The 20,149-nt window shown below is 53.0% G+C and overlaps 8 protein-coding genes across 8 annotated transcripts; 6 read left to right on the plus strand and 2 right to left on the minus strand.

The window, feature by feature from the left end:
* Nucleotides 1-2,379: 2,379 nt before the first annotated feature.
* Nucleotides 2,380-4,031, minus strand: BDW74DRAFT_164943 (MFS transporter; the record flags this gene model as incomplete). The annotated part of the gene is made up of 3 exons (XM_073726350.1): nucleotides 2,380-3,463; nucleotides 3,512-3,753; nucleotides 3,807-4,031. The coding sequence occupies 3 exons, from the start codon at nucleotides 4,029-4,031 to the stop codon at nucleotides 2,380-2,382; spliced, it is 1,551 nt and encodes a 516-aa protein (XP_073590216.1).
* Nucleotides 4,032-4,684: 653 nt separating this feature from the next.
* On the plus strand, nucleotides 4,685-5,994 carry BDW74DRAFT_172952 (TauD/TfdA dioxygenase family protein; the record flags this gene model as incomplete). The annotated part of the gene is made up of 7 exons (XM_073727703.1): nucleotides 4,685-4,930; nucleotides 4,980-5,054; nucleotides 5,104-5,162; nucleotides 5,210-5,328; nucleotides 5,375-5,460; nucleotides 5,524-5,595; nucleotides 5,641-5,994. 7 exons carry the CDS (start codon nucleotides 4,685-4,687, stop codon nucleotides 5,992-5,994), a joined length of 1,011 nt encoding a protein of 336 aa, XP_073590217.1.
* A 352-nt stretch (nucleotides 5,995-6,346) lies between these two features.
* Nucleotides 6,347-7,485, plus strand: BDW74DRAFT_172953 (lactoylglutathione lyase GLO1; the record flags this gene model as incomplete). The annotated part of the gene is made up of 4 exons (XM_073727704.1): nucleotides 6,347-6,380; nucleotides 6,447-6,482; nucleotides 6,550-7,260; nucleotides 7,310-7,485. 4 exons carry the CDS (start codon nucleotides 6,347-6,349, stop codon nucleotides 7,483-7,485), a joined length of 957 nt encoding a protein of 318 aa, XP_073590218.1.
* A 292-nt stretch (nucleotides 7,486-7,777) lies between these two features.
* On the plus strand, nucleotides 7,778-8,645 carry BDW74DRAFT_143013 (uncharacterized protein). Its single transcript, XM_073722811.1, has 4 exons — nucleotides 7,778-7,921; nucleotides 7,980-8,020; nucleotides 8,079-8,147; nucleotides 8,210-8,645. Exons 1-4 carry the CDS (start codon nucleotides 7,907-7,909, stop codon nucleotides 8,301-8,303), a joined length of 219 nt encoding a protein of 72 aa, XP_073590219.1. The 5' UTR covers nucleotides 7,778-7,906; the 3' UTR covers nucleotides 8,304-8,645.
* Nucleotides 8,646-8,934: 289 nt separating this feature from the next.
* Nucleotides 8,935-12,274, plus strand: BDW74DRAFT_172955 (transcription factor domain-containing protein; the record flags this gene model as incomplete). Its single annotated transcript, XM_073727705.1, has 8 exons — nucleotides 8,935-9,018; nucleotides 9,075-9,157; nucleotides 9,289-10,275; nucleotides 10,330-10,671; nucleotides 10,734-10,964; nucleotides 11,024-11,183; nucleotides 11,236-11,254; nucleotides 11,325-12,274. 8 exons carry the CDS (start codon nucleotides 8,935-8,937, stop codon nucleotides 12,272-12,274), a joined length of 2,856 nt encoding a protein of 951 aa, XP_073590220.1.
* A 347-nt stretch (nucleotides 12,275-12,621) lies between these two features.
* On the plus strand, nucleotides 12,622-14,909 carry BDW74DRAFT_143016 (SDR family oxidoreductase). The gene is made up of 2 exons (XM_073722812.1): nucleotides 12,622-13,211; nucleotides 13,259-14,909. Exons 1-2 carry the CDS (start codon nucleotides 13,181-13,183, stop codon nucleotides 14,500-14,502), a joined length of 1,275 nt encoding a protein of 424 aa, XP_073590221.1. The 5' UTR covers nucleotides 12,622-13,180; the 3' UTR covers nucleotides 14,503-14,909.
* Nucleotides 14,910-14,968: 59 nt separating this feature from the next.
* On the plus strand, nucleotides 14,969-16,096 carry BDW74DRAFT_164946 (MYG1 family protein; the record flags this gene model as incomplete). Its single annotated transcript, XM_073726351.1, has 2 exons — nucleotides 14,969-15,030; nucleotides 15,091-16,096. 2 exons carry the CDS (start codon nucleotides 14,969-14,971, stop codon nucleotides 16,094-16,096), a joined length of 1,068 nt encoding a protein of 355 aa, XP_073590222.1.
* A 98-nt stretch (nucleotides 16,097-16,194) lies between these two features.
* BDW74DRAFT_164947 (putative alpha/beta hydrolase) lies at nucleotides 16,195-19,520 on the minus strand (the record flags this gene model as incomplete). The annotated part of the gene is made up of 4 exons (XM_073726352.1): nucleotides 16,195-17,796; nucleotides 18,189-18,317; nucleotides 18,367-19,311; nucleotides 19,359-19,520. The coding sequence occupies 4 exons, from the start codon at nucleotides 19,518-19,520 to the stop codon at nucleotides 16,195-16,197; spliced, it is 2,838 nt and encodes a 945-aa protein (XP_073590223.1).
* Nucleotides 19,521-20,149: the final 629 nt, after the last annotated feature.

The raw sequence follows: 20,149 nt of genomic DNA on the forward strand, positions 1-20,149 counted from the left end.
GAAAGGGGCAGATCCGGGCGCCAGGAGCAGAAAAAGAAAAGACGCGCCAGAGTTAGACAGCCAATGCGAAAGTTAAAAGGGCCAAAGTGATGTGCAGTCAGGCATGAGGGTGGAATGGAAGAGCAGAGAAAGATCCACGAACCTTGCAACCTGTCAGAACCAGACCTGCGCAGCAATACAGACGGAGTTATTGCAGGCGGCTGCAGCGATGGCAATGTCGGGTCAGAAAAGTGTACGTATGTGCGTTGAGCTGTCTAAGATTGTTACTGGAAGGCTGAAGCTGTTTGGAGTCAGACTGGCTCGTCGGCTCCTGGAGCTGTCTGGAATCCGCTAGTCTTCCTGGGCCTAGAGTAGTGCCGCTTTTACTCCTCCCCAGGTCTTCCACTCCCTCAGCCCAATCGTATCTCCAGCAACCTTCGACCCTGCTCCTCTCTATGCATGAACATCCAACAAGTCATCATATGATCGCCTCAGTTGCCATACCACGATCTGTTTTCTGTGCTTGGGACCCTCGGCCAAGTTGAAAACATTTTTTGCAACAGCCGAGCTAAGCGTCGTATTACTCACTGAGCGAAGCCCGATGACTGTTGTCTTGCCCGGAACATTCTTCGTCCAATGAGGCCTACTACCACTCGCGACCGACAAGGCGAAGAAACTGTTGCAGGTCGGATGTCAGATGCGGAGACGATCCCCGTGAGACATTTTTCTCAGTCGCCAGGCGCTATGTTTTCTTTTTCTCCTGCCTTGCTTTATTGACTCGTTACTCGCGATTCGGACATCTCAACTCGCCGGCCCCCCTGCCGTCTCCCGTCTCCCGTCTCCCGTCAACGGCCAGGCCCAGGACTGTCACGCCAGTCCTTTTCCAGCCTGGGATAGCTTGTCCCCGCGCGCGGAGAAGTCAGATTTCGGCATGCACGATGGACCATGGACCATGGATCTTGGCGCCTAAGAGACTTACTTGGCTTGCTGAAGGATCCGGGGCCCGGAATGCGAGGGCGATGTTATTTCGCTGACAGCTCTTCCAGAAAATCGCGCTGCTCGATCAGAGTCCTCGATCAGTTGTCAGTCCGGCAAATCCCAGGCATTAGCGGTCTCAAGTCTGCAGTCATCCTGCAATCCGTTGAGCATCGCCATCTGCACCATGCAAGGCCGTTCAAGGATTCGTGATGGGACTATGCGGGACGTCACCCGACAGGACTCGGGAGAACCCTTAGCTTGCATCCAGCTGAAGCTGGAATTTGACAATGCGCTGTGCTCCTTGCAGGCGGCAGTGGTGATAACGGTTTTCGTATCCCGTCCCCCCTGACTCACAGAAACAGTAGTCTACAGAGTCCAGACCGACCGGCGGCGCAGAAGCGAGTATTGTCTAAAAAGCTCAACGAATCTCTCTCTCTTATAAGTTTCTCGATCTGGGAAAGCGTGCGAGGGGTACCTATGGACCCCGATCCTGCAAGGCTGCAAGCCGAACGCTTGTTATCACCCCACCTCCATTTCCCTTTTCGGCCGATCTGGGCGCACGTGAGCTCAAGGAGAGACGACATCGTTACGAAGTGACTCAGTCACATACGACGCACTTAGTGATGTATCTACAGGCTAAGTTGGCCACTAGCCCTAGGGCCTAGAATCATATGCTGTGCCTCCTACATACAGCAAGGGCGCACTGCCTGTCAAGCGGCGTCAATGCCAATGTCATTGTCGTTGCCAGATGTAGATTTGCCCTAGCTCCCAAATCCGCATCAACTGCTTACGGAGCGAGTGATCAGCGCAGTGACTAGCTGACCCGAGCATACAGCTTTCAGACAGGAGCAGTCTGGTGCGTGATGCCATCATGCGTGACTCATTGATACTGACGGGTCAGTCCTGCTGGCTCATGAGCGGCCCAACTGCTCAGAGCCGTCACGAAGCTCAACACAACAGCTGGCTATAGACACATGCAGCGAACATCAAGAAAAACAAGCCACTCCTAAAGTAGGATAGGGCTACGCTCAACAATGATTTGCTAGTTCGGCTGAAGCTTTTCTTACTCGTTTATGTGCCTTCTTCTTGCGATTCATCACGTTCGCGCGCTTGCAGAGCTCAAATAGGACCTTCCTTTCAAGTCAACAAAGTACTGTGCCTGGAGTGTCTACAATCAGGAGTAGACTTGTCGTAACCTCTCGTATGAACCACTTTATGGTCAAGATTGCATAGCGAACTAGGGGCCTCGGCTACATCATAGCTGCCACCGTTATACGAGGATCATTATGAAAGGAATGCCAGGCGACGAAACCTGCCGCAAGTCATTGGAGGTCGAACTCTGTACTGCTTTCTGTACTGGTGTTTCTGAACAACTGTACAGCACGACATCTTAAAAGTGACCAGTTAAATGACTACCTCTAACTAAACAGTCCGTTTCCCCCTGCTTTCAAAAGGTAACAATAGACTCGTGACAATCAAGGCGGCATACAATCCAGCACATATAAACAACGGCACGGTCGTGCGTACATTTGCATAACTTCCAACCAGCACACCCACAATCCCGCCAACTCTATTGAGAACAACACAGAGTCCATAGCCTGTTGCTCGATGAGCACTAGGCAGGATCTCCGGCGTATAAGCATATATGGTCCCGTAATAGATGTTTGACGCTGCCGTAATGGCGGCCGAGACGCCGACGTTCTGTGCTGGCGTTTTGATCTGAGTATATCCAAACTGCAGTGCCGTGGTGATGGCTGCGCCAATAGCTAGGGTTCCTCGGCGCCCAAGTAGCCGATGCTCGACGAGAACAGCCGCAATCACAGGCCCGACGAGGCCCGCGACCTGGTTAATGGCATAGTTCCTCCAGGTAGTGTAGTTGGAGTTGTCACCAGTATCTGCACCGCGCGATTGGAGATAGTAAGGAAGAAATATGGTGTATAGTGGTGACACAGTTCCAATAAGCAGCCAATTGATAATGATCATTATAGTCGAGTATGTCAGTCTTTTGGTACTAAACAGGCCGGTGAAATGGCTTGCCAGGCGAAGTGCTGAAAAAACCGAATTCTCTGTGCCCTGAACGCGGCCTTGGGAGGTTAAAGCCTCCAGAGTAAGATTGAATGGCCGATTGTATCTCTTGGATATATTCGATAGGATTTCGAGTAATTCCTGGTCTCGATTCTGGCTCACTAGCCATTTCGGCGTTTCTGCCATGCGGATCAAAACGAGACGCAGAATACTTGCAACAAGAACAAGACCACCGCAAGTAATATGGAGGTACCGCCAGCCCATATTGTCCGAGCGGCTGCACTCGGCGACAGTGGCGTCAGGATCACAGCTGTAGTTGCTCATAAATGCCCAAGCCAAAAGGCCGGTGATCGTATATCCAACGGCCCACCAAACGGCCAAGAAAGTAACGAGCCAGGCATGAGATACTGGGAGAAACTCAAGGAAGTTTGTTGCATCCAAGACGTAGTTACCTCCTGCTCCGGCTGAGTAGATTGCAACCCTAAACTATTAGCCGGTGATCATCAATAATGGTGCGGGTTTGACAAACATGGCACAGAAAGAGATGTAGTTCGGCATTCCAGCAGCGATGAGCACGAACGTCGCACAAATGAACAGACTTGAGTTGAACGCCAGCTTCCGGCCAATGACATCGGCTGAGAAACCCCAGACTGCAGCGCCGACTAAAAGACCGATCTGCGATGCAAGGGCTACTCCGGCGATTTGCTTGCTTGGGTTACCGAACTCCTGGGTCACGGCGGGCTGAGAAATAGACTGGCAGACGACAAGCAGCTACATAGAATGTCAATATTCAACTGTTTGGTCTTTCGGAATGCGAGATATACCGAGTCTACCGCATACCCAAAGCCATTCAAAAAGAATAGTTTCCACTGAAACGGCGTCATTCCAATCTCGTCGATTGCGCCATTGACCAGAGCCATCTTCCGGGCCAACACTTCGTCTATTGTCGCCAACTCCTTCTGCAAGCCAGTCTCAACCTCTGCTGTCGGCGCATGGTTATCCCCCGCGCCCGACTCGGTGACTCCTGGATTTTTAGGAACGAACGACATAGTGAAGTGAGGTGATATAGAAAGTGAGTGTAAAGTGGGACAAAAAGAAGGAATTTGAGATAGATAAGTCAAGGGTCCGCCGTTCGCATGCGTCGAATGGGCGTTCATTGCTCGAATATGACGAATCCAATCCCTGTCATGAGCGATAGGATGTCCCTCAGCATGGCAAACAAACCGTAGATAAAGGCGTAGACGATCATGAGGGGGATTTGGCAAGGGATCTGGATCTGACGATTAAAGTTATCGGGCATTTTGAATAGGTTTAGCGAGAGAATCGGGATAAGTGGTTTGATGTTTGATTCCATCCATCATTACAGCTGGTTGAGAGATCGTCCATGTGGATTCTGATGGGGAAGGAGCGATGGACTCTCTTGCCTTTATATACCCTACACCAAGCCTACCGTACACCAATCGCACTGTCGAGCAGAAGCTGCATGGCCCGAACCTCAAAAGCATAATTGAGGTTGCTGACACGCCTTCAATGGTTCCCAGATAACGCCATCTTTGAGTAACAGTCGTGATCTTTCGTACAAAGGAGGCGGGGAAAGGAGGGAAAACTCAGTCACTTCAATAGCCATGGTAAAGTCGACATAAATTATGCAACTACCGAAGGCATATCCAGAGGACACAGATCATACTCAACAAGCAGCAAGATGTTTGGTGCTCATACAGGCCTCACGGAGAAGGTCCTCTCCTACAAACATATTGATTCTCCCGTGGGGGAGATTCAGCCCCCTAAAGATCGTGCATTCTTTGCTGATCCTGCGAAGAAATCGCTGTTATCAGCTGCCTCGAAAGCGAAGCACTTGACGCCTTACACCGGGACCGAGTTGCATGGGATCCAACTCAGTGAACTTGATGAGAGGCAGAAGGATGAGCTGGCATTGTTGGTTGCTGAAGTACGATCGTCCCCATTTGGCAGAAATCAACTGAGACCAAGAGTGGTAGAGGGGTGTTGTCTTCTTTCGAAACCAGGACCTCACCCTCGAAGGACAGTATGAGTTTACGCGACATTACGGAATTGTATGTTCTTCTCATCGTTGCTCCGGCAGTGACTGACTTGGTACCTTAGCAAGATCGAGATCCAGATCAAGTCAATCCCCGTCATGTAACCATTCTGGGACGTGGAGGGTAAGACCTTGGATACTTGGAGTCTTCTCATAGGTTGATTCTCCCAGTGATACCCGCTCCTTCGAGCACTCTAGCAGTGTCTTTGCGGAGTTCCACTCTGATCATTCGTATGAGGTGAACCCACCATCTTATACCATGCTTAGAATGGCGAAGACACCGGAATATGGTATTCTCGTTCGGCCGTTAGAGATTGCAGAAGCTTATCGCCTCAGGTGGTGATACAATTTTTACCAGCCAAACCGCGCTGTTCGATAAACTGAGCCCGACCTTCCAAAGCACTCTGCAGGGACTTCATGGGGTTCATAGCTCTGAGGCATGGCGCGCGGTCAGACAGGCGAAGAATTCTGGCTAATGCTCGCAGCACGCCTATATCAACACCATCAACAGAGGAGGCACGACGTTTAGACCCCCAGTACGAAGAGAGCATCCTCTTGTATGCTTCTGAGCCTGACGGATGGCCATATATTGACAGCCCTAGGTCCGAACCCATCCAGTTACTGGCGCGCAGTCTCTCTTCTACAACCCAGCCTTTGTGATCAACATCAGAGAGCTCAAAGGCAGCGAAGCACTGTACATTCTCAACTTTCTCCGCGACCACCTCCATACAGCCGATGATCTGAGCGTCCGATGGCATTGGGAAGCTGACAGTGTCGCATTCTGGGATAACCGTATTGTCGCACACCGTGCGATTCCCGGCGGATACAATACGGAAGAAAGAGAGGGGAAGCGGACGGCGGTTTTTGGAGAGAAGCCGTTCTGGAATCCGAATGCGAAGACTCTTAGGGCTGGAGGCTCGACAGATAAGATAGCTGTAAAAAACGGCATCGACTGATTTTAGCAGCGTCTTTAAATAGTTGTCGATGATCTCCAAATCATTAATAATGCACCTCGTCTCGAGCCCTGGTCGGAGCTGATTGCTATGGGCGGAATAGCGTCATAGCTTGTGCACCCCACCTTTTCTTCCACCACGGCTTTTCTCCAACTGGTCTGCAACCTCTCACTAAAACCCCAACCTACCCCTCCATGTTGGGAAAGGGATCTCTCTTCTCTCCTGTCTTCCTCAGGGTCTTCAACCCCAGATATTCCATCCTACCAGGTCCGTCAGCCATCCTTCATGCGTCATAACCCCCGCTCGAAACCGTTTGCAGCTGACAAATGGCACAGCTAGTAGATCTTTCGCGACAATGGCGACCGACACCTCTACCTACAAGCTCAACCGTTAGTGACGCCTTGGTATCACCTGCTACTATATCTGGCTCAACTGACAATGGCTCCGTCTTCCAGATACCATGATTCGGGTCAAAGACCCGAAGAAATCGGGTAAGCTCAAACCGAGGGTCAACTTCAATAGCTGGCTAGGGCAAGCTAACCAATAATCGCTACGCAGTTGAGTTCTACAAATTCCTCGGTTTAAACCAAATCCAACAGCTCGATTTCCCCGATAACAAGTTCTCCCTCTACTTCCTCGCCTACAACGGCCCGCACTCCCTCCAGGGCGACCGCCACTGGACCGACCGCAACGCCGTCCTCGAACTCACCCACAACCACGGCACCGAGAACGACCCCAACTACAGCATCACAAACGGTAACACCGAGCCGCACCGCGGCTACGGCCACATCGCCATCTCTGTCGACAACATCGAGGCCGCCTGCCAGCGCCTCGAAGATGCCGGATATGCTTTCCAGAAGAAGCTCACAGAGGGCCGCATGAAGCACATTGCTTTCGTCAAGGACCCCGATGGATACTGGGTTGAGATCATCAAGCGCCAGGATGAGGCTATCAGCACGACTACGGATCCCGCATCGTACCGTCTGAACCACACTATGCTGCGTGTTAAGGACGCCGAGGCGAGTCTTAAGTACTACCAGGAGGTTATGGGTATGAAGCTTGTCAGGACGATTGAGAACAAGGACTCGGGCTTTAACCTTTACTTCCTTGGCTACCCCGCGTCGAACCCGCAGGCGGCTGAGGGGGCCAGGAACCCGGTTGCTGAGTGGGAGGGCCTGCTTGAGTTGACGTGGAACTACGGCACTGAGAAGCAGGAGGGTAAGGTCTACCACAACGGCAACGATGAGCCGCAGGGCTTTGGCCATATCTGTATGTTTCCACCTTTCCATTATCTCTCGATTCGTACTAACAAGAATAGGTGTCTCTGTGGACGACCTGAACGCCGCCTGCGAGCGATTCGAGTCCCTAAACGTCAACTGGAAGAAGCGTCTGACGGATGGCCGAATGAAGAACGTTGCCTTTGTCCTTGACCCTGATGGATACTGGATTGAGGTCATTCAGAACGAGGCACTGAAGCGCACCAGCAACTGGTGAGGGCTGTATGTCATTACATAAATACATAAATATATACAATATCTGGCTGTAGCCAATCAACGCGGTTTTACGACTGTAGAGCGGGCATTGGCTTCCCTTTCAATAAACAAACAAGAAGACAATGACATAGTTAAAAGCCATCTATAGACCCATCAGAGTTCATTCCTGCCCAAGGCTGGTGCGGGATCATCCTCCGATCAGGCTAAAGAAACGCTATCTGGGGCATGCAGAATGACGTACTAGGCACCCGCATACTTGTACCCGACAAGTGCACCCTCATCTGACTCTCAACAAGACCATTTTTTCGGGAAAGTCTGTGATATTTAAGCAGCGTCGTTGCCCCAGAGATCCAACTTTTTTGCATAACCCCATCCACTTTACCTTATCCATCAGCATACAAATACCATCCATCACAAGCATCATGCCGACCTACATGGTACAATGACAACCTACTTTTATGACAAACTCGGACGCTAATAGTCCATGATATTTAGATTAAGTGCAAGCCCACCGCGACAGAAGAGGACATCAAGGCGTATGCATTGCAGCCCCGGTAAAGAATATTAGAGGTCATTACGCTGACACCTTTCCAGTGTCAAGGACAACGCCGTGTCCAAAGGAGGCACCATCACCCACGAGTACAAATTGATTAGGGGATTCGCGTATGTGCTCCGATCTCTTGAACCTGTTGACGAAAGCATACTGATGCAGCCATGTTTTGCAGAGTCAAAATGCCGGAACAGGTCACTTCGATGTCGTTTGTCGAGGAACATCCCCATGTTGAACATGTTGAGCTGGACCAGACGATCAAGCTCTGAGTCTGACTGTGTATCATATGAGCATTATCTCTTGCTCTTAAACTTTCTAAATTGAGATGGATTATCACAAGTACTGTACTCCCTCCAGATTTCTACATGCATCCTAGTAAACAGCCGGTGTACCCATCGCCAACGCAGATATACTTCAGAATCCGGCATTCCAATCCACAACCTTGACAAGGGTCTAGAATCCCTAGAAACTGCCCAGTGAAGTATGATGCAAAGCCATTGTCCAGCATGACAGCGTCAGGTGACGCAGCAGCGGGGTTTATTGCCCAGTTCAAGACGTGGGGGAGGGGTTGCATCCCCGCTAATTGGGCGAGAGTGTGGAGCTTATCGAGCAGGGCAAGATTCCCCCGGTCGGACCGATCTTTCGCTTTTGCTTTTGTAGCGTCCATTCCGAGTGTTTCTTTATATAATTTCTTCCCCGGACCTCCCCCGCCTCGGCCTTGCACCGTTTACAACATTCTCCAACGTGGAGTTGTAAACCTGTCGTTATCCATGACTACGACCCCGGACATGCTTGCGTTCGATCAGTGCTCTGTTGACTTTGGCTGAGTGATTCTTGAATCGCCTTTTGCTTTGCTTATTTGGAATTGTCGGGAGGACTTCGGTTCAGTTGATTTTCGCGATGTCCGCGTCGGAAAAGTCGAAACGGCCCCCTAGGAAGCACGTCACGACTGCTTGTGTGCCCTGCCGGGAGAGTAAGATTAGGGTACGCTTTTTGGTCATGATAATTAGGAGAATTATATCTGATATCATGAGTTCCAGTGCGACGGCGCTTCCCCGCATTGCAAGAATTGCGAGAGGAAGAAGAGACAGTGCAAGTACCAGCATGGAGACGATAAACGGAAGTATGTCAACTCTTTCTATTCTTGCTGAGGAGCTCATACAACGCACGGCATCTGCTTGAGAGAGCTCGATCGCATGATCTCACCGAATTATCGAGATGCCGATAAAACGTGTCAGGGCTGACCTCTACCAGGGTCTCCTTGCGCGCAGCGACAGAGCTGTTCTCTGCCCGGATCGACCAGCTTATTCAATTCATCTACGATCATGGCCTCGAGCCTCCATCTATGAAGCCCGAGGACGAAGCTGGCATTAACCGCGTTCTTGATACCCTACAGATTCCCCGTGGTGTACAAAAGAGGAAGGACTCACCGTCGTCTGAAGGGCTAAATGCACATACGCAGTCATCGCCTCCATCACAACCACCTCAGAGTCCGCTCCCGATCCCTCTATACAACGGGAATACAGCGACAAGTGCGAATTCTGACTCTGCAGGCCTGCCATCACAGAATAATCTCCCCACCTCGCATTCCACCAGCTCCGGAGCAAACAGCCAGGACTCTTTCAGCCCGTTTGGCTTCCACTTCCCATCTACAAACTGGGAGTTCGCTCTCCCGACCGCAGAAAGTCTAGACTCTCTCTACGCAAACCTTAATGGTGGTTATCAAGCATCCCCGGAGAACGGGACCAGCTGCAGTCCAGACAGTCTTCAGCTATCGCAAGACATAGCGCAGCAACCCGGCGTTCTCCTCGAGCAGGCACAGGCCCTCAATACCAAGTATGAAGACAACGATAGTGACAGCGGTGAAGAGGATGAGGCCGAGAAGGACGTAATCGAGCAAATCTCTCACCGAATTGGGACCCTAAAGATCGCAGGCGACGGCCATCTGCGTTTCTTCGGCGCAACCTCAAATCTCAATCTCGTCGATGTCTCTGCAACACAGCAGCGTCAACGTCCCGATGCACGAACCGTGCGCCACGACGGCCAGGATATTCTCAACCACCTACGCGTCGGACAACCGGTCGACCATGCTCTCGAAGACCATTTGCTAGAGCTATACTTCACGTGGCAGAACACCAGCACCTACGTCGTGGACAAGGAAATGTACTACACCGCACGCCAGAAATGGCGCGAGGAGTTTGACGACACACCTTTCTACTCTGAAGTCCTTACGAACGCCATGTATGCCCCGAATACGCCCTACCAACATTCAACCTACCAACTGACGTGATGCAGGTGCTCCATCGGCTCTGCTTTCGAAGCCCGCTACCACTCCACATTCATAACGTTCCCCAAATCTCTCAGTGAATTCTTCTCCGATCGCGCAAAGGCACTCCTCGAAATCGAGCTCGATAGTCCCTGCGTCGCGACCGTGCAGGCTCTCGTCATACTGAGCTGCCACGAGGGCGCGTCGAATCGCGATGCCCGCGGGTGGCTGTATAGTGGGATGAGCATGCGTCTGGCATTTGATCTGGGTCTGCACCTTGATATGACGCCTTATGTTGAGAGAGGTGATATGAGTGCGTTTGAGGCGGATGTGCGAAGGATTGCGTTTTGGGGGAGCTATGTGGCGGATCAGTACGTTACTCTTTCTTTTCCCGGCATTGCTTGTGGATACGGGCTCTGACAGTGGTATCTAGTTTCTGGGGCTTCTACCTCGGACGCCCGTTCAGGATGAATGCGGGCGATATCACGGTTCCAAAACCTGCGTCTGATCTGACTGTCGGCAAAGAAGGGACATGGCGGCCCTATGGCCTTCCAGCAAACGCAAACCAAGAGGCATTTAGTGGCGCGTTGAAGAATCCCAATGAACTGATAAGCAGGCAATTCGCCGTGCTGTGGGAGATTATCTCGCCCCTCGGCCATGTTCTGTATGTCTATACAACAACACTCTGGAACGACAACAGAAAACAACTAACATATACTGTAGATACGGGTGCTCTGATATTCCACGCCACGAACTCCAGCGCTACTCCAGCAGAATCACTGATGACCTCTTCGCGTGGAAAGCGAACCTGCCCTCGATCCTCGACATCGACCTCGCAGACGACACAACGCCGCGACTCCCTCACCTCTTGATGCTCCAGTATGTCATTCAACTCTGTTCAACATCCTTCAGCGACATGGACTAACATGATACAGCCTACAATACCACCAAATCGTGATCTTCACGCACCGTCCCTGGGTCTCAAAGTCCTACATCCAACCCCGCGCTCCACGACAAGGAGCAGGCTACCACCACGCACGCAAAATGTGCATCGAGTCGTCCATCGCCATCGCGCGACTCCTCCGCATCTACGAAAAACACTACACATTCCGACGCATGAACAACCAAGTCGTATCGATGATCTTCAGCGCCGCACTGATACTGCTATACGTGACTATCTCAACGACGCCACTAGCGAGCCGGACAGGTCTTGAAACTCTCGAGGGGAATAGGAGTGAGATGACGGCGTACTTGAATCTCTGCTTCAGGGCGCTGGATGAGCTGGGGCAGAGCTTTGAGAATGCGAAGCGGACTAGGGACTTCTTGGTTAGTTTGCAGAGACGGTGGCAGGCGCGGATGAGGAGGTCTGGTGCTTTGAAGAGGGCGCAGAGTAGTCAGCGGTTGCCGGTGGGTTCGAAGATGGATGCTGGAGGTAATAAAGGATCGACGATGCATGGCGAGTCGACGCGGAAGAAGAGTCGGACGAGTATATCCACGCAGCCGCAGGCGCACGCTCATACCTCGTCGCTCTTTTCACTGGCCTCGTCGCCGCCGCATACGCATGCACATCAACATCAAACAGCAGGAGCCGGAGCAGGAACAGGCCAAGCCCCAAGCGCAACTAGTACATTCCTCCCTTCTCTCGACCCCAAGCCCGTGAATGTGGACGGCCGAAATCAAAACCAATCCCACGCCCAACCAAACGACATCGACACCTGGATCCGGGACTCAGATCTGGGTATCCTCCCTGACAATATCACCGACACGACGACCGCCGCTGCATCGGCCTTCCGAATGAGCGGGGCAAATCCGAACCCTAACCCGACTGGTGAGGTAGATGATGTGGAGATTGGGCTACCGAGTCTCGTGGATATAGAGCCTTGGTGGGACCCTAGGATAGAAGGGACCAGCCATGCGGACGGACACGAGACGGGGGATGTTGCCGGTACGAGTGCATACAGAGGTGAATTGTAGATGGCGGGCCAAGTAATAGTACTTGTGTTGGTTCAAATGAGATCCCCAACCCGCGACTCGAGTATATCAAGCAAGTCCTCGGGACAATAATCTCTATACGCTTTCCTCGGCGCAGCCGGCATTGAGGTAGCTGTTCCGACTTTCTCCCAAAACGATGAAATTTTCCATGGATTATGAGCCTCTGCACACATCCAAAGTGAAGCTCTGTGCAAGGATCTGATAGTATTTCCCTCGAGTCGCTGTCCAGGCTCCGTCGATTCCCAACGTGAATCTGGACCTTGCGGGAGCGGGTGCTGCTTGATGCTACCTACGTGGCATGATTTGGCCGAGTGGGAGAAGGCGTAGATGCTGGGTCTATGCACGGAGTCAGTGTGCTCACATGTCAGGATGAGAGTTTCAAGCGGAGGGGGAAGGTGATTGTGGTCACTCAGATAACTGGTGTTTAACAGTTGCAACTTCCCCACATCAGCTCTCTCCTCACTGCCTCACGGTCCTCCCTTAGCATCGACCTTGCACTGCAGCTCTCTCTCTCCCAGTGCCCCAGACCCTGAGGAAATACACTAAGAGAGCGGGGTCGGCCAGCCGATGCAAGAGCTAGAGCATGGAATTGGTTGGACTCCAATCGGCATCGGCGTCGGCCACCGATCTATGGGCCGAAGGACATGGGTATGTGTGTACTGCGTCCAACCTCCAAACCTGACCGATCCTTGCTGATACTGTTCCAACTCTGATTTCTTTGTTTATGGCCTTGTGGACCGTTCCACGATCCGAAGGTTCTGGACCTAGATGAGGAGAGCTGTCATGACGTTATCCAGACGTCTCCCGTGGACCCTATTATATATCACCCCCATCGCTGCTCCATGTCAACATCCAATATCCAGACAGACTTGAATTGGAATACCAAACATGGCTTCCGCGATTGTTACAGGCGCCACAGGTGATTGTTCCCGCATTTGTCTGCCTCGTGCCCGGCTTACTTTTTAGGCATCACTGGCAGTGCTATTGTGCATCACCTCCAGAAGGACTCCTCGTATAAGAAAGTTTATGCGCTTTCCAGGAGCGACCCTGGCTACAAGGATCCTAAGCTTCAACATGCAGCAATTGACCTCCAGGGCTCCGCAAACGATATGGCAAAAACCCTGTCAGGGATCTCTGCTGAACATGTCTATTTCTGCGCCTACATGGCGCACGACGACCCCCAGGAACTATGCCGCATGAACGGAGCCATGATCTCGAATTTCATCGAGGCTCTAGAAAAGACAGGCGCCATCAACAACCTCAAACGGTTCATCTTGACTTGTGGCTTTAAGCAGTACAGCGTGCACCTCGGCAATGCTAAGCAGCCATTCCTCGAAGATGACCCCGTTCTCGAGGGTGAAGTTGGCGGCGAAACCTGGCCTCCAAACTTCTATCTCACCCAACAGCAAATTCTCGCTAAGGCTGCAACCCGCAGCAAGAACCGATGGGACTGGGTTGTCACCCTCCCGCAAGACGTTTTGGGATTCGCCCGTGGAAACTTCATGAATGAAGCCACCGCTCTGGGCCTGTATTGTACGGTCTCGAAGGCTTTTCCAGGCTCCGAGCTCCCATTCCCCGGATGTAAGGCAGCCTACTTCGCATTCAACACATGGACATCCGCAAACCTGCACGCCAAGTTCTGTCGCTGGGCTGCAACAGCAAAGAGCGCAGGAAACAACATCTTCAACGTCATCAACGGCGACACAGAGTCCTGGCAGGATCTCTGGCCACGCCTCGCTAAACGTTTTGGCTGCAAAATTCCCAACCCTATGTTCCCTAACGGCGGGACCGCAGATACGAAAGGCTACCAGGATTTCGAGCCATCTACCACGCGCATGCCCAACAAGCACCCTCTAACCACCCGTACCACAGACCTGGGTGTCTCCTCCGACCCCTCAAAGGAAGAATCTCCGACACTCTTCTGCCAAATTAACCCGGAGAAGTGGGCTGCGCGGGATGATGTCAATAAGACCTGGGCTCAAGTACGGGACAAGTATGGCCTTGACCAGAAGGCTTGGGAGAAGGCGACCTGGGACTTCTTGACTTTTGCTCTGGGAAGGGATTGGAGCTGTGTGGGGACTATGAGTAAAGCTAGGAAGCTGGGGTGGACTGGGTATGCGGATACTTGGGATGAATTGGTGGAGGTCTTCGAGACGCTTGAGAAGGAGGGTATTCTTCCACCTGCTGAGCGGTTGAAGGGTGACTTTTGATTGCAAGCAGCTAAGAGACTTTTGTCCATATTCCAAGCTATGACTTTAATGATGATGCAATGATTTGTTCATGCCAAACGCCCCCTCTGGTGCCCTCAGTCAAAATTCTGATTAGAATCCGAGGTATTTCGTGCGCCATGCGCTCGCGACCGAGGTCGCTGTATCACAGCCCACACATGATCGAGTATTAAGAGTCCAGATAAAGGCTCAAAAACACAGTTAATAATCTGTTTCTTATGGAAAATCCTAGTAAAATGCTGCTCAACTCCAAGCTTCGAGATATAGTTGTTCATCATCCAATCAGCAGTCGCCGCTTGCAAATCGATCTGTCCCTCTCCCGCAAACAAGCCAAACACCCCACACCGTCAAAAAACTCCACGAGAAGTTCTGGAATCCAGGCACTCCAATCCCAACTTTAGCATCACCCAGAAAACAACCCTCTTGCATGTTCCGCCAATTCTTCAAAATGGCCTCCGAATCCGTCTCCAAGAAGCCCCGCATCGACTCCCCATCCATCGGGACTCACAAGTACGTCTACCCCCATACCACCCATCACCACCACCCCAACTAACACAAACAAATCTCCAGCGGCCACTTCCACGCCGACGAAGCCCTAGCCGTGTACCTCCTCCGCCTCCTCCCAACCTACTCTCAATCTCCCCTAATCCGCACCCGCGACCCCGCCCTCCTGCAAACCTGCCACACAGTGGTCGACGTCGGCGGCGAATACGACGCGTCCACAAACCGCTACGACCACCATCAGCGCACCTTCAACAGCACATTCCCGGGCTACAAGACGAAGCTCTCCTCCGCAGGCCTAGTCTACCTCCACTTCGGACAGAACATCATAGCGAACCAGGCCTCGCTCCCGATCGAGCACAGCAACGTCTCCCTGATCTTCAACAAGCTGTACGCAGACTTCATCGAGGCGATCGACGCAAACGATAACGGGATTGGCGCGTATGATCCAGAGAAAATTTCGGAAGCCGGAATCGAGAAGCGCTTCAAGGATGGCGGTGTGACGATTGCGTCGATTGTCAACGATATGAATTACCCCACGCCCGAAGACGAGAGCGCGAATCTCGATGAGGACGGGCTTTTCAGCCAGGCGAGCCAGTTTGTTGGATCTGTGTTTTCCCGCAAGCTCCGCGCCGCTGTGAACTCGTGGCTTCCGGCGCGCGAGACGGTCCAGGCTGCCTATACCGAGCGCAAGGCCGTCCACCCCAGCGGGAAGATCATGGTTCTGCCGCAGGGCGGTGTCCCCTGGAAGGAGCACCTGTACAACTTTGAGAAGGAGGCCAAGGCGGCGGGGGCGGAGGACGCCGAGGTCAGCTATGTGCTGTACCCCGAGAGCGCGACCGAGGGGTCCAAGTGGCGTGTGCAGGCTGTCTCTGTGAACGAAGGGAGCTTTGTCTCGCGCAAGCCGTTGCCTGAGAAGTGGCGTGGTGTGCGCGATGCGGATCTGGATGGGGTTCTTGCGGGTGAGAATGCGGGGATTCCGGAGGGCGCTGTGTTTGTTCATGCTAGTGGGTTTATTGGTGGGCATAAGACGCGGGAGGGGGCGTATGCTATGGCTGCTAAGGCTTTGGAGTAGTTTTGTTACAAAAGTTGGTCAAGGAACAACATCTTAAATGACAATCAAATCATGAGACTCTAGTAAAGTCTATCTATGTACATCACGGCATAATACATCTACTGATGCAAGAAGTCATTAACAATCCCCTTGAACGCCTCTGGCTGCTCAACCATGGGCAGATGCCCAGCCCCAGGGACGAGCTTCAACTCAGCACCGCCCTCAACCTTCAGGTCCTCCGCCATCTGCTTCATAGTCTTCGGCAGAACACCATCACTATCACCCGCGACAAATAGTCCCTTAACAGTAGCCTTCTGCATCCTCTCGCGCACATCATACGCGCAAAGCGCCTGCATCGCCTTCTTAAACCCAACAAGGCTATTAGCACGCACAACCTCCTTCACCTTAGCCGGAACATCCGGCTGCGTCTCGTACGACTTCTCCGTGAACCACCGGCGCACCGTAACCTCAGACAACTCCTCGCCGATAACGGGCTCCTTGGTCTCGGGGTGCGTGGCGCCCTCGGACTCCGCGATGGCCGCGCGGTCGTTCCACGCTTTCCTGTTCGTCTCGGGGGCGGAGCTGTTCGTATCGCAGGAGATGAAGGTCTTTACGCGGTTGGGGTAGAGGAGCGAGGTGTTGAGGACTGTGACGCCGCCGAGCGACACGCCGATCAGGATGGCTTGCGGGATGCGCAGGGCGTCGAGGAGCGCGATGATGTCGCCGGCCAGGACGTCGATGTTGATGGGTGTTTCGCCGGCGGCTGCGGACCGGCCGCGCGTGTTGTAGCGGAGGATGCGGAATTGTTTGTTGCGCTCGTCGGTCAGGAAGGTCTTCACGAAGGAGTCCCAGATCGTGTAGTCGACTAGAATGGAGTTGCTGAGGACAATGACGGGAGCGTGAGGGTCCGTTGAGCCTTCAAGGCGGTACGGGATCTCGACGCCGTCGGGGGTCGTGATGTAGGATTCGACGGCGGGGTTGGCTTGGTCGGGGAGGGTGCGGGTGCGGCCGTCGTTTGAGGACCAAGGGCCGATGGTGTCGGGCGATGCAAGGGACGAGAGCTCGCGAGGTGCCGGGCCGAATGTGTATGCCCAATTGTAGACGCGGCGGGTTTTGGAGGTCAGGTACTCGGAAACGCGGGCGCGCCAGGGTGTCTCCATGGAGGCCTTGTGCTCGGGTCCGCCGAGGCCATTCTGGGGTGTGAATTCGTGCAGGGCAACGAATTCCCGAGAGGCCTTGGGGTCAATTGATGCCGTGACGAAGAGCCGGCTGCGGCGCCAGCCCGGCACGCGCGAGAGCATGGGGATGTGCTCCTCCTTGTACCAAGCCTTCAGATCGTCTTCCTTGTCGGCGGGGAGGGTCGAGGTGTTTGAGATGAGGATGTGGCCGGCGGCAGTGGTATCGGCTTGATCTTCGAGCGGTTCGAAATCGGACGCTTTCTCGTCCTGCAGGAGGTCGTAGAGTTTCCGGCCCACATCGATCTGGGCCATGGTCGCCTTTTCGCGCGGGGTCTTGATGGTGTCCCCGCGGAGGGACAGGTACGTCTCGCGCGTGAGCTCGTCCATGTCCGTGATGTCGTAGAGGGCCACCCATTCGGGCTCGGCGCCGTCCACAGCTCGGTAGCGGAAGCCATTTGTGACGAACGGGAGACGAAGACGCAGAGGACCGTGTTCGGAGTTGTACCAGTCGTGGAACTGGGCAGCCGGGAGGGAGGGACGAGGCTGCATCGTCACGTACAGGAGGCCGGGGGTCGCCATCTTGCAGGTTTGTTGGTAAGGTCAACTGTAGAGAAGGATGAACTGAAGTTGTTGAAGGGTATGCCCCTCCATGGTCTTCTTGAAGTCATCGGGGAACGGGAATGGTTGTGGCAACGACTGCCGACTTTGAAGCCGACGCGGGTCCGGATAAACGCTTAGCATGGATGCGGGGATCCCCGCTCTATACAACGAGAAGGACAAGGGTATGCGATTATTCAATAATGCTTCATAAATATATACAATACACCCATGCTAATAGGTGCTAACGCTTAGATACTCATCAATTAATCGACACGGTCCAATTTCTGCACGACAACAGCGGTCGCAGCGCCGCCACCATTGCAGATAGCAGCAACACCATACTCGCCGGGCTGCAGCTGGTGTAGAAGTGTCGTCAGGATACGAGAGCCTGAGCTACCGAGAGCATGACCGAGAGAAATGGCACCTCCGAGCTCGTTGACGCGAGCCCCTTCCAGGCCGAGGATCTGAAATTGTTAGCAAGCATTCAATAAGTTTGATGAGGTTGAGTCTAACCTTCTTGTTGGCCTCAATGACGGCAGCAAACGCCTCGTTGAACTCCCACACAGCAACCTGGTCCTTGGTGATACCTGCCCGCTCGAGAGCAATGGGAACAGCCTTGGCGGGAGCGACAGGGAAGTCAACCGGGTCGACAGCAGCATCGGCAGAGGAGACAATGCGAGCGAGGGCGCGCTTTCCAGCACCAAACTCGCGGGCGAGGTCACGGTTCGCCAGAACCACAGCCGATGCGCCATCGTTCATAGTCGAAGCATTTCCAGCCGTAACAGTACCAGTGCCGTCCCTCAGGAACGCAGGCTTGAGAGTCCTCAGCTTATCGGCCCGCAGGTTCTCGTAGCCCTCGTCACGCTCAACAACGGTATCGCCCTTCTTGCTCTTCACAGTCACGGGTGCAATCTCCTCCGCAAACTTGTTCTCCTTCCATGCCTTTTGTGCCCGCTCGTATGACGCAATGGCATACTCATCCTGCGCCTCCCGCGAAATCTCATGCTTCTTAGCGGTAGTCTCCGCGCAGATACCCATGTGAAACTGGTTGTATACATCCCACAGACCGTCCTTGATAAGTCCGTCTTCCAGCTTGATCTCTCCGAACGGAGGCAGCTGGCTGGAACGTGGGAGGTAGTAGGGCACGCGAGACATGCTTTCCATTCCACCCGCAATTTGGGCCTCGGCAAGACCGAGCTGGATGTTCTGGGCCGCGAATACGACAGCCTTGAGGCCAGACGCGCAGACCTTGTTCACCGTCACGGACTCGACATTTGGCGACAGTCCGGCAAAAATCGAGGCTTGGCGAGCCGGTGCCTGCCCGACTGATCCTTGCAGCACATTGCCCATGTAGACATCTGTGATTTTCTCGAGGGGGATGCTGGACTTTTCGATAGCGGACTTGATAGCGACGGCGCCGAGCTGGGGAGCGGTTACGGAGACGAAGGAGCCGTTGAACTACTATTGTTAGAACAAAGAATTGTAGACAAGTAAACCTGGAATACCTTCGCAGTCGGCGTTCGAGCCGCACTGATAATGTACGCATCCTGAATCTCCTTGAATGCCGGGCGAGCAGCGCTAAATTGCCTCCGCCACTGGTGAGACGCGGGGAAGGCTGAGCGCTTGAGGAGGCGGGCAGTGAGCCCAGAGGGTGTCTGAATGGCCATGTTTGAATAGAATGTAGGGAAATTAGAGATGGACTGGCGATAAGAGTCCAGGGTATCTTGATTGTTAGAAAGATGAAGAGAGACGTTGAAGAAGCTCCGTTGATGATCTCCTCAGATCCATTTCCCCGGAAATGGTGCCGCCGTTAACCGCCCCTCCGCATCTGCCGAGGCTGTTGTCACATGACCACGGCCAGCCATAGCCCTAATAGGGACAGATACAGAGCAAGAGTTGATATAGAATTGAAGAAAGAAATTGGTGAAAATGTAATGAATCTTCTTTGTATGTATATATAAGCAGAGATCTGGCAGTATTTTGACCACTGCTTGAACAGGCCAGCTCTCCGGTCTATCCAACATTTCGCATATGTCGTTTGATCCGCCAACCTGCGTCTCTATGTGGAAAATGGCTTAAAATCGAGCGGGCCTCATAAATGATAACAAATGTCGAGCACATGATGCATCGTAGCACTCCATCTTATCGATTATAAAGCACATTTATCTTCCATTATCAAAGCCCCATCGGAGCACCGGAGCACCTCCGAAGCCATCGGAGGTCCGACATGCCAGCTCCACAGCACTACGGATCGCCACAATGACTGCAGATTTTGATCGTTCAGCAAGAGATCCAT

The sequence above is a fragment of the Aspergillus multicolor genome (assembly GCF_047715735.1).
Source record: "Aspergillus multicolor strain CBS 133.54 unplaced genomic scaffold BDW74scaffold_1, whole genome shotgun sequence".
Lineage (NCBI taxonomy): Eukaryota > Fungi > Ascomycota > Eurotiomycetes > Eurotiales > Aspergillaceae > Aspergillus > Aspergillus multicolor.

Excerpts from the sequence above, each read along its gene's own strand:
- BDW74DRAFT_143016 (XM_073722812.1), top strand. The coding sequence starts at position 13,181 with ATGGCTTCCGCGATTGTTACAGGCGCCACAG. Across the intron at positions 13,212-13,258 it reads GATTGTTACAGGCGCCACAG|GCATCACTGGCAGTGCTATT; the intron begins GTGATTGTTCCC and ends CTTACTTTTTAG.
- BDW74DRAFT_143013 (XM_073722811.1), top strand. Across the intron at positions 8,021-8,078 it reads ACAGAAGAGGACATCAAGGC|TGTCAAGGACAACGCCGTGT; the intron begins GTATGCATTGCA and ends ACACCTTTCCAG. Across the intron at positions 8,148-8,209 it reads AAATTGATTAGGGGATTCGC|AGTCAAAATGCCGGAACAGG; the intron begins GTATGTGCTCCG and ends CATGTTTTGCAG.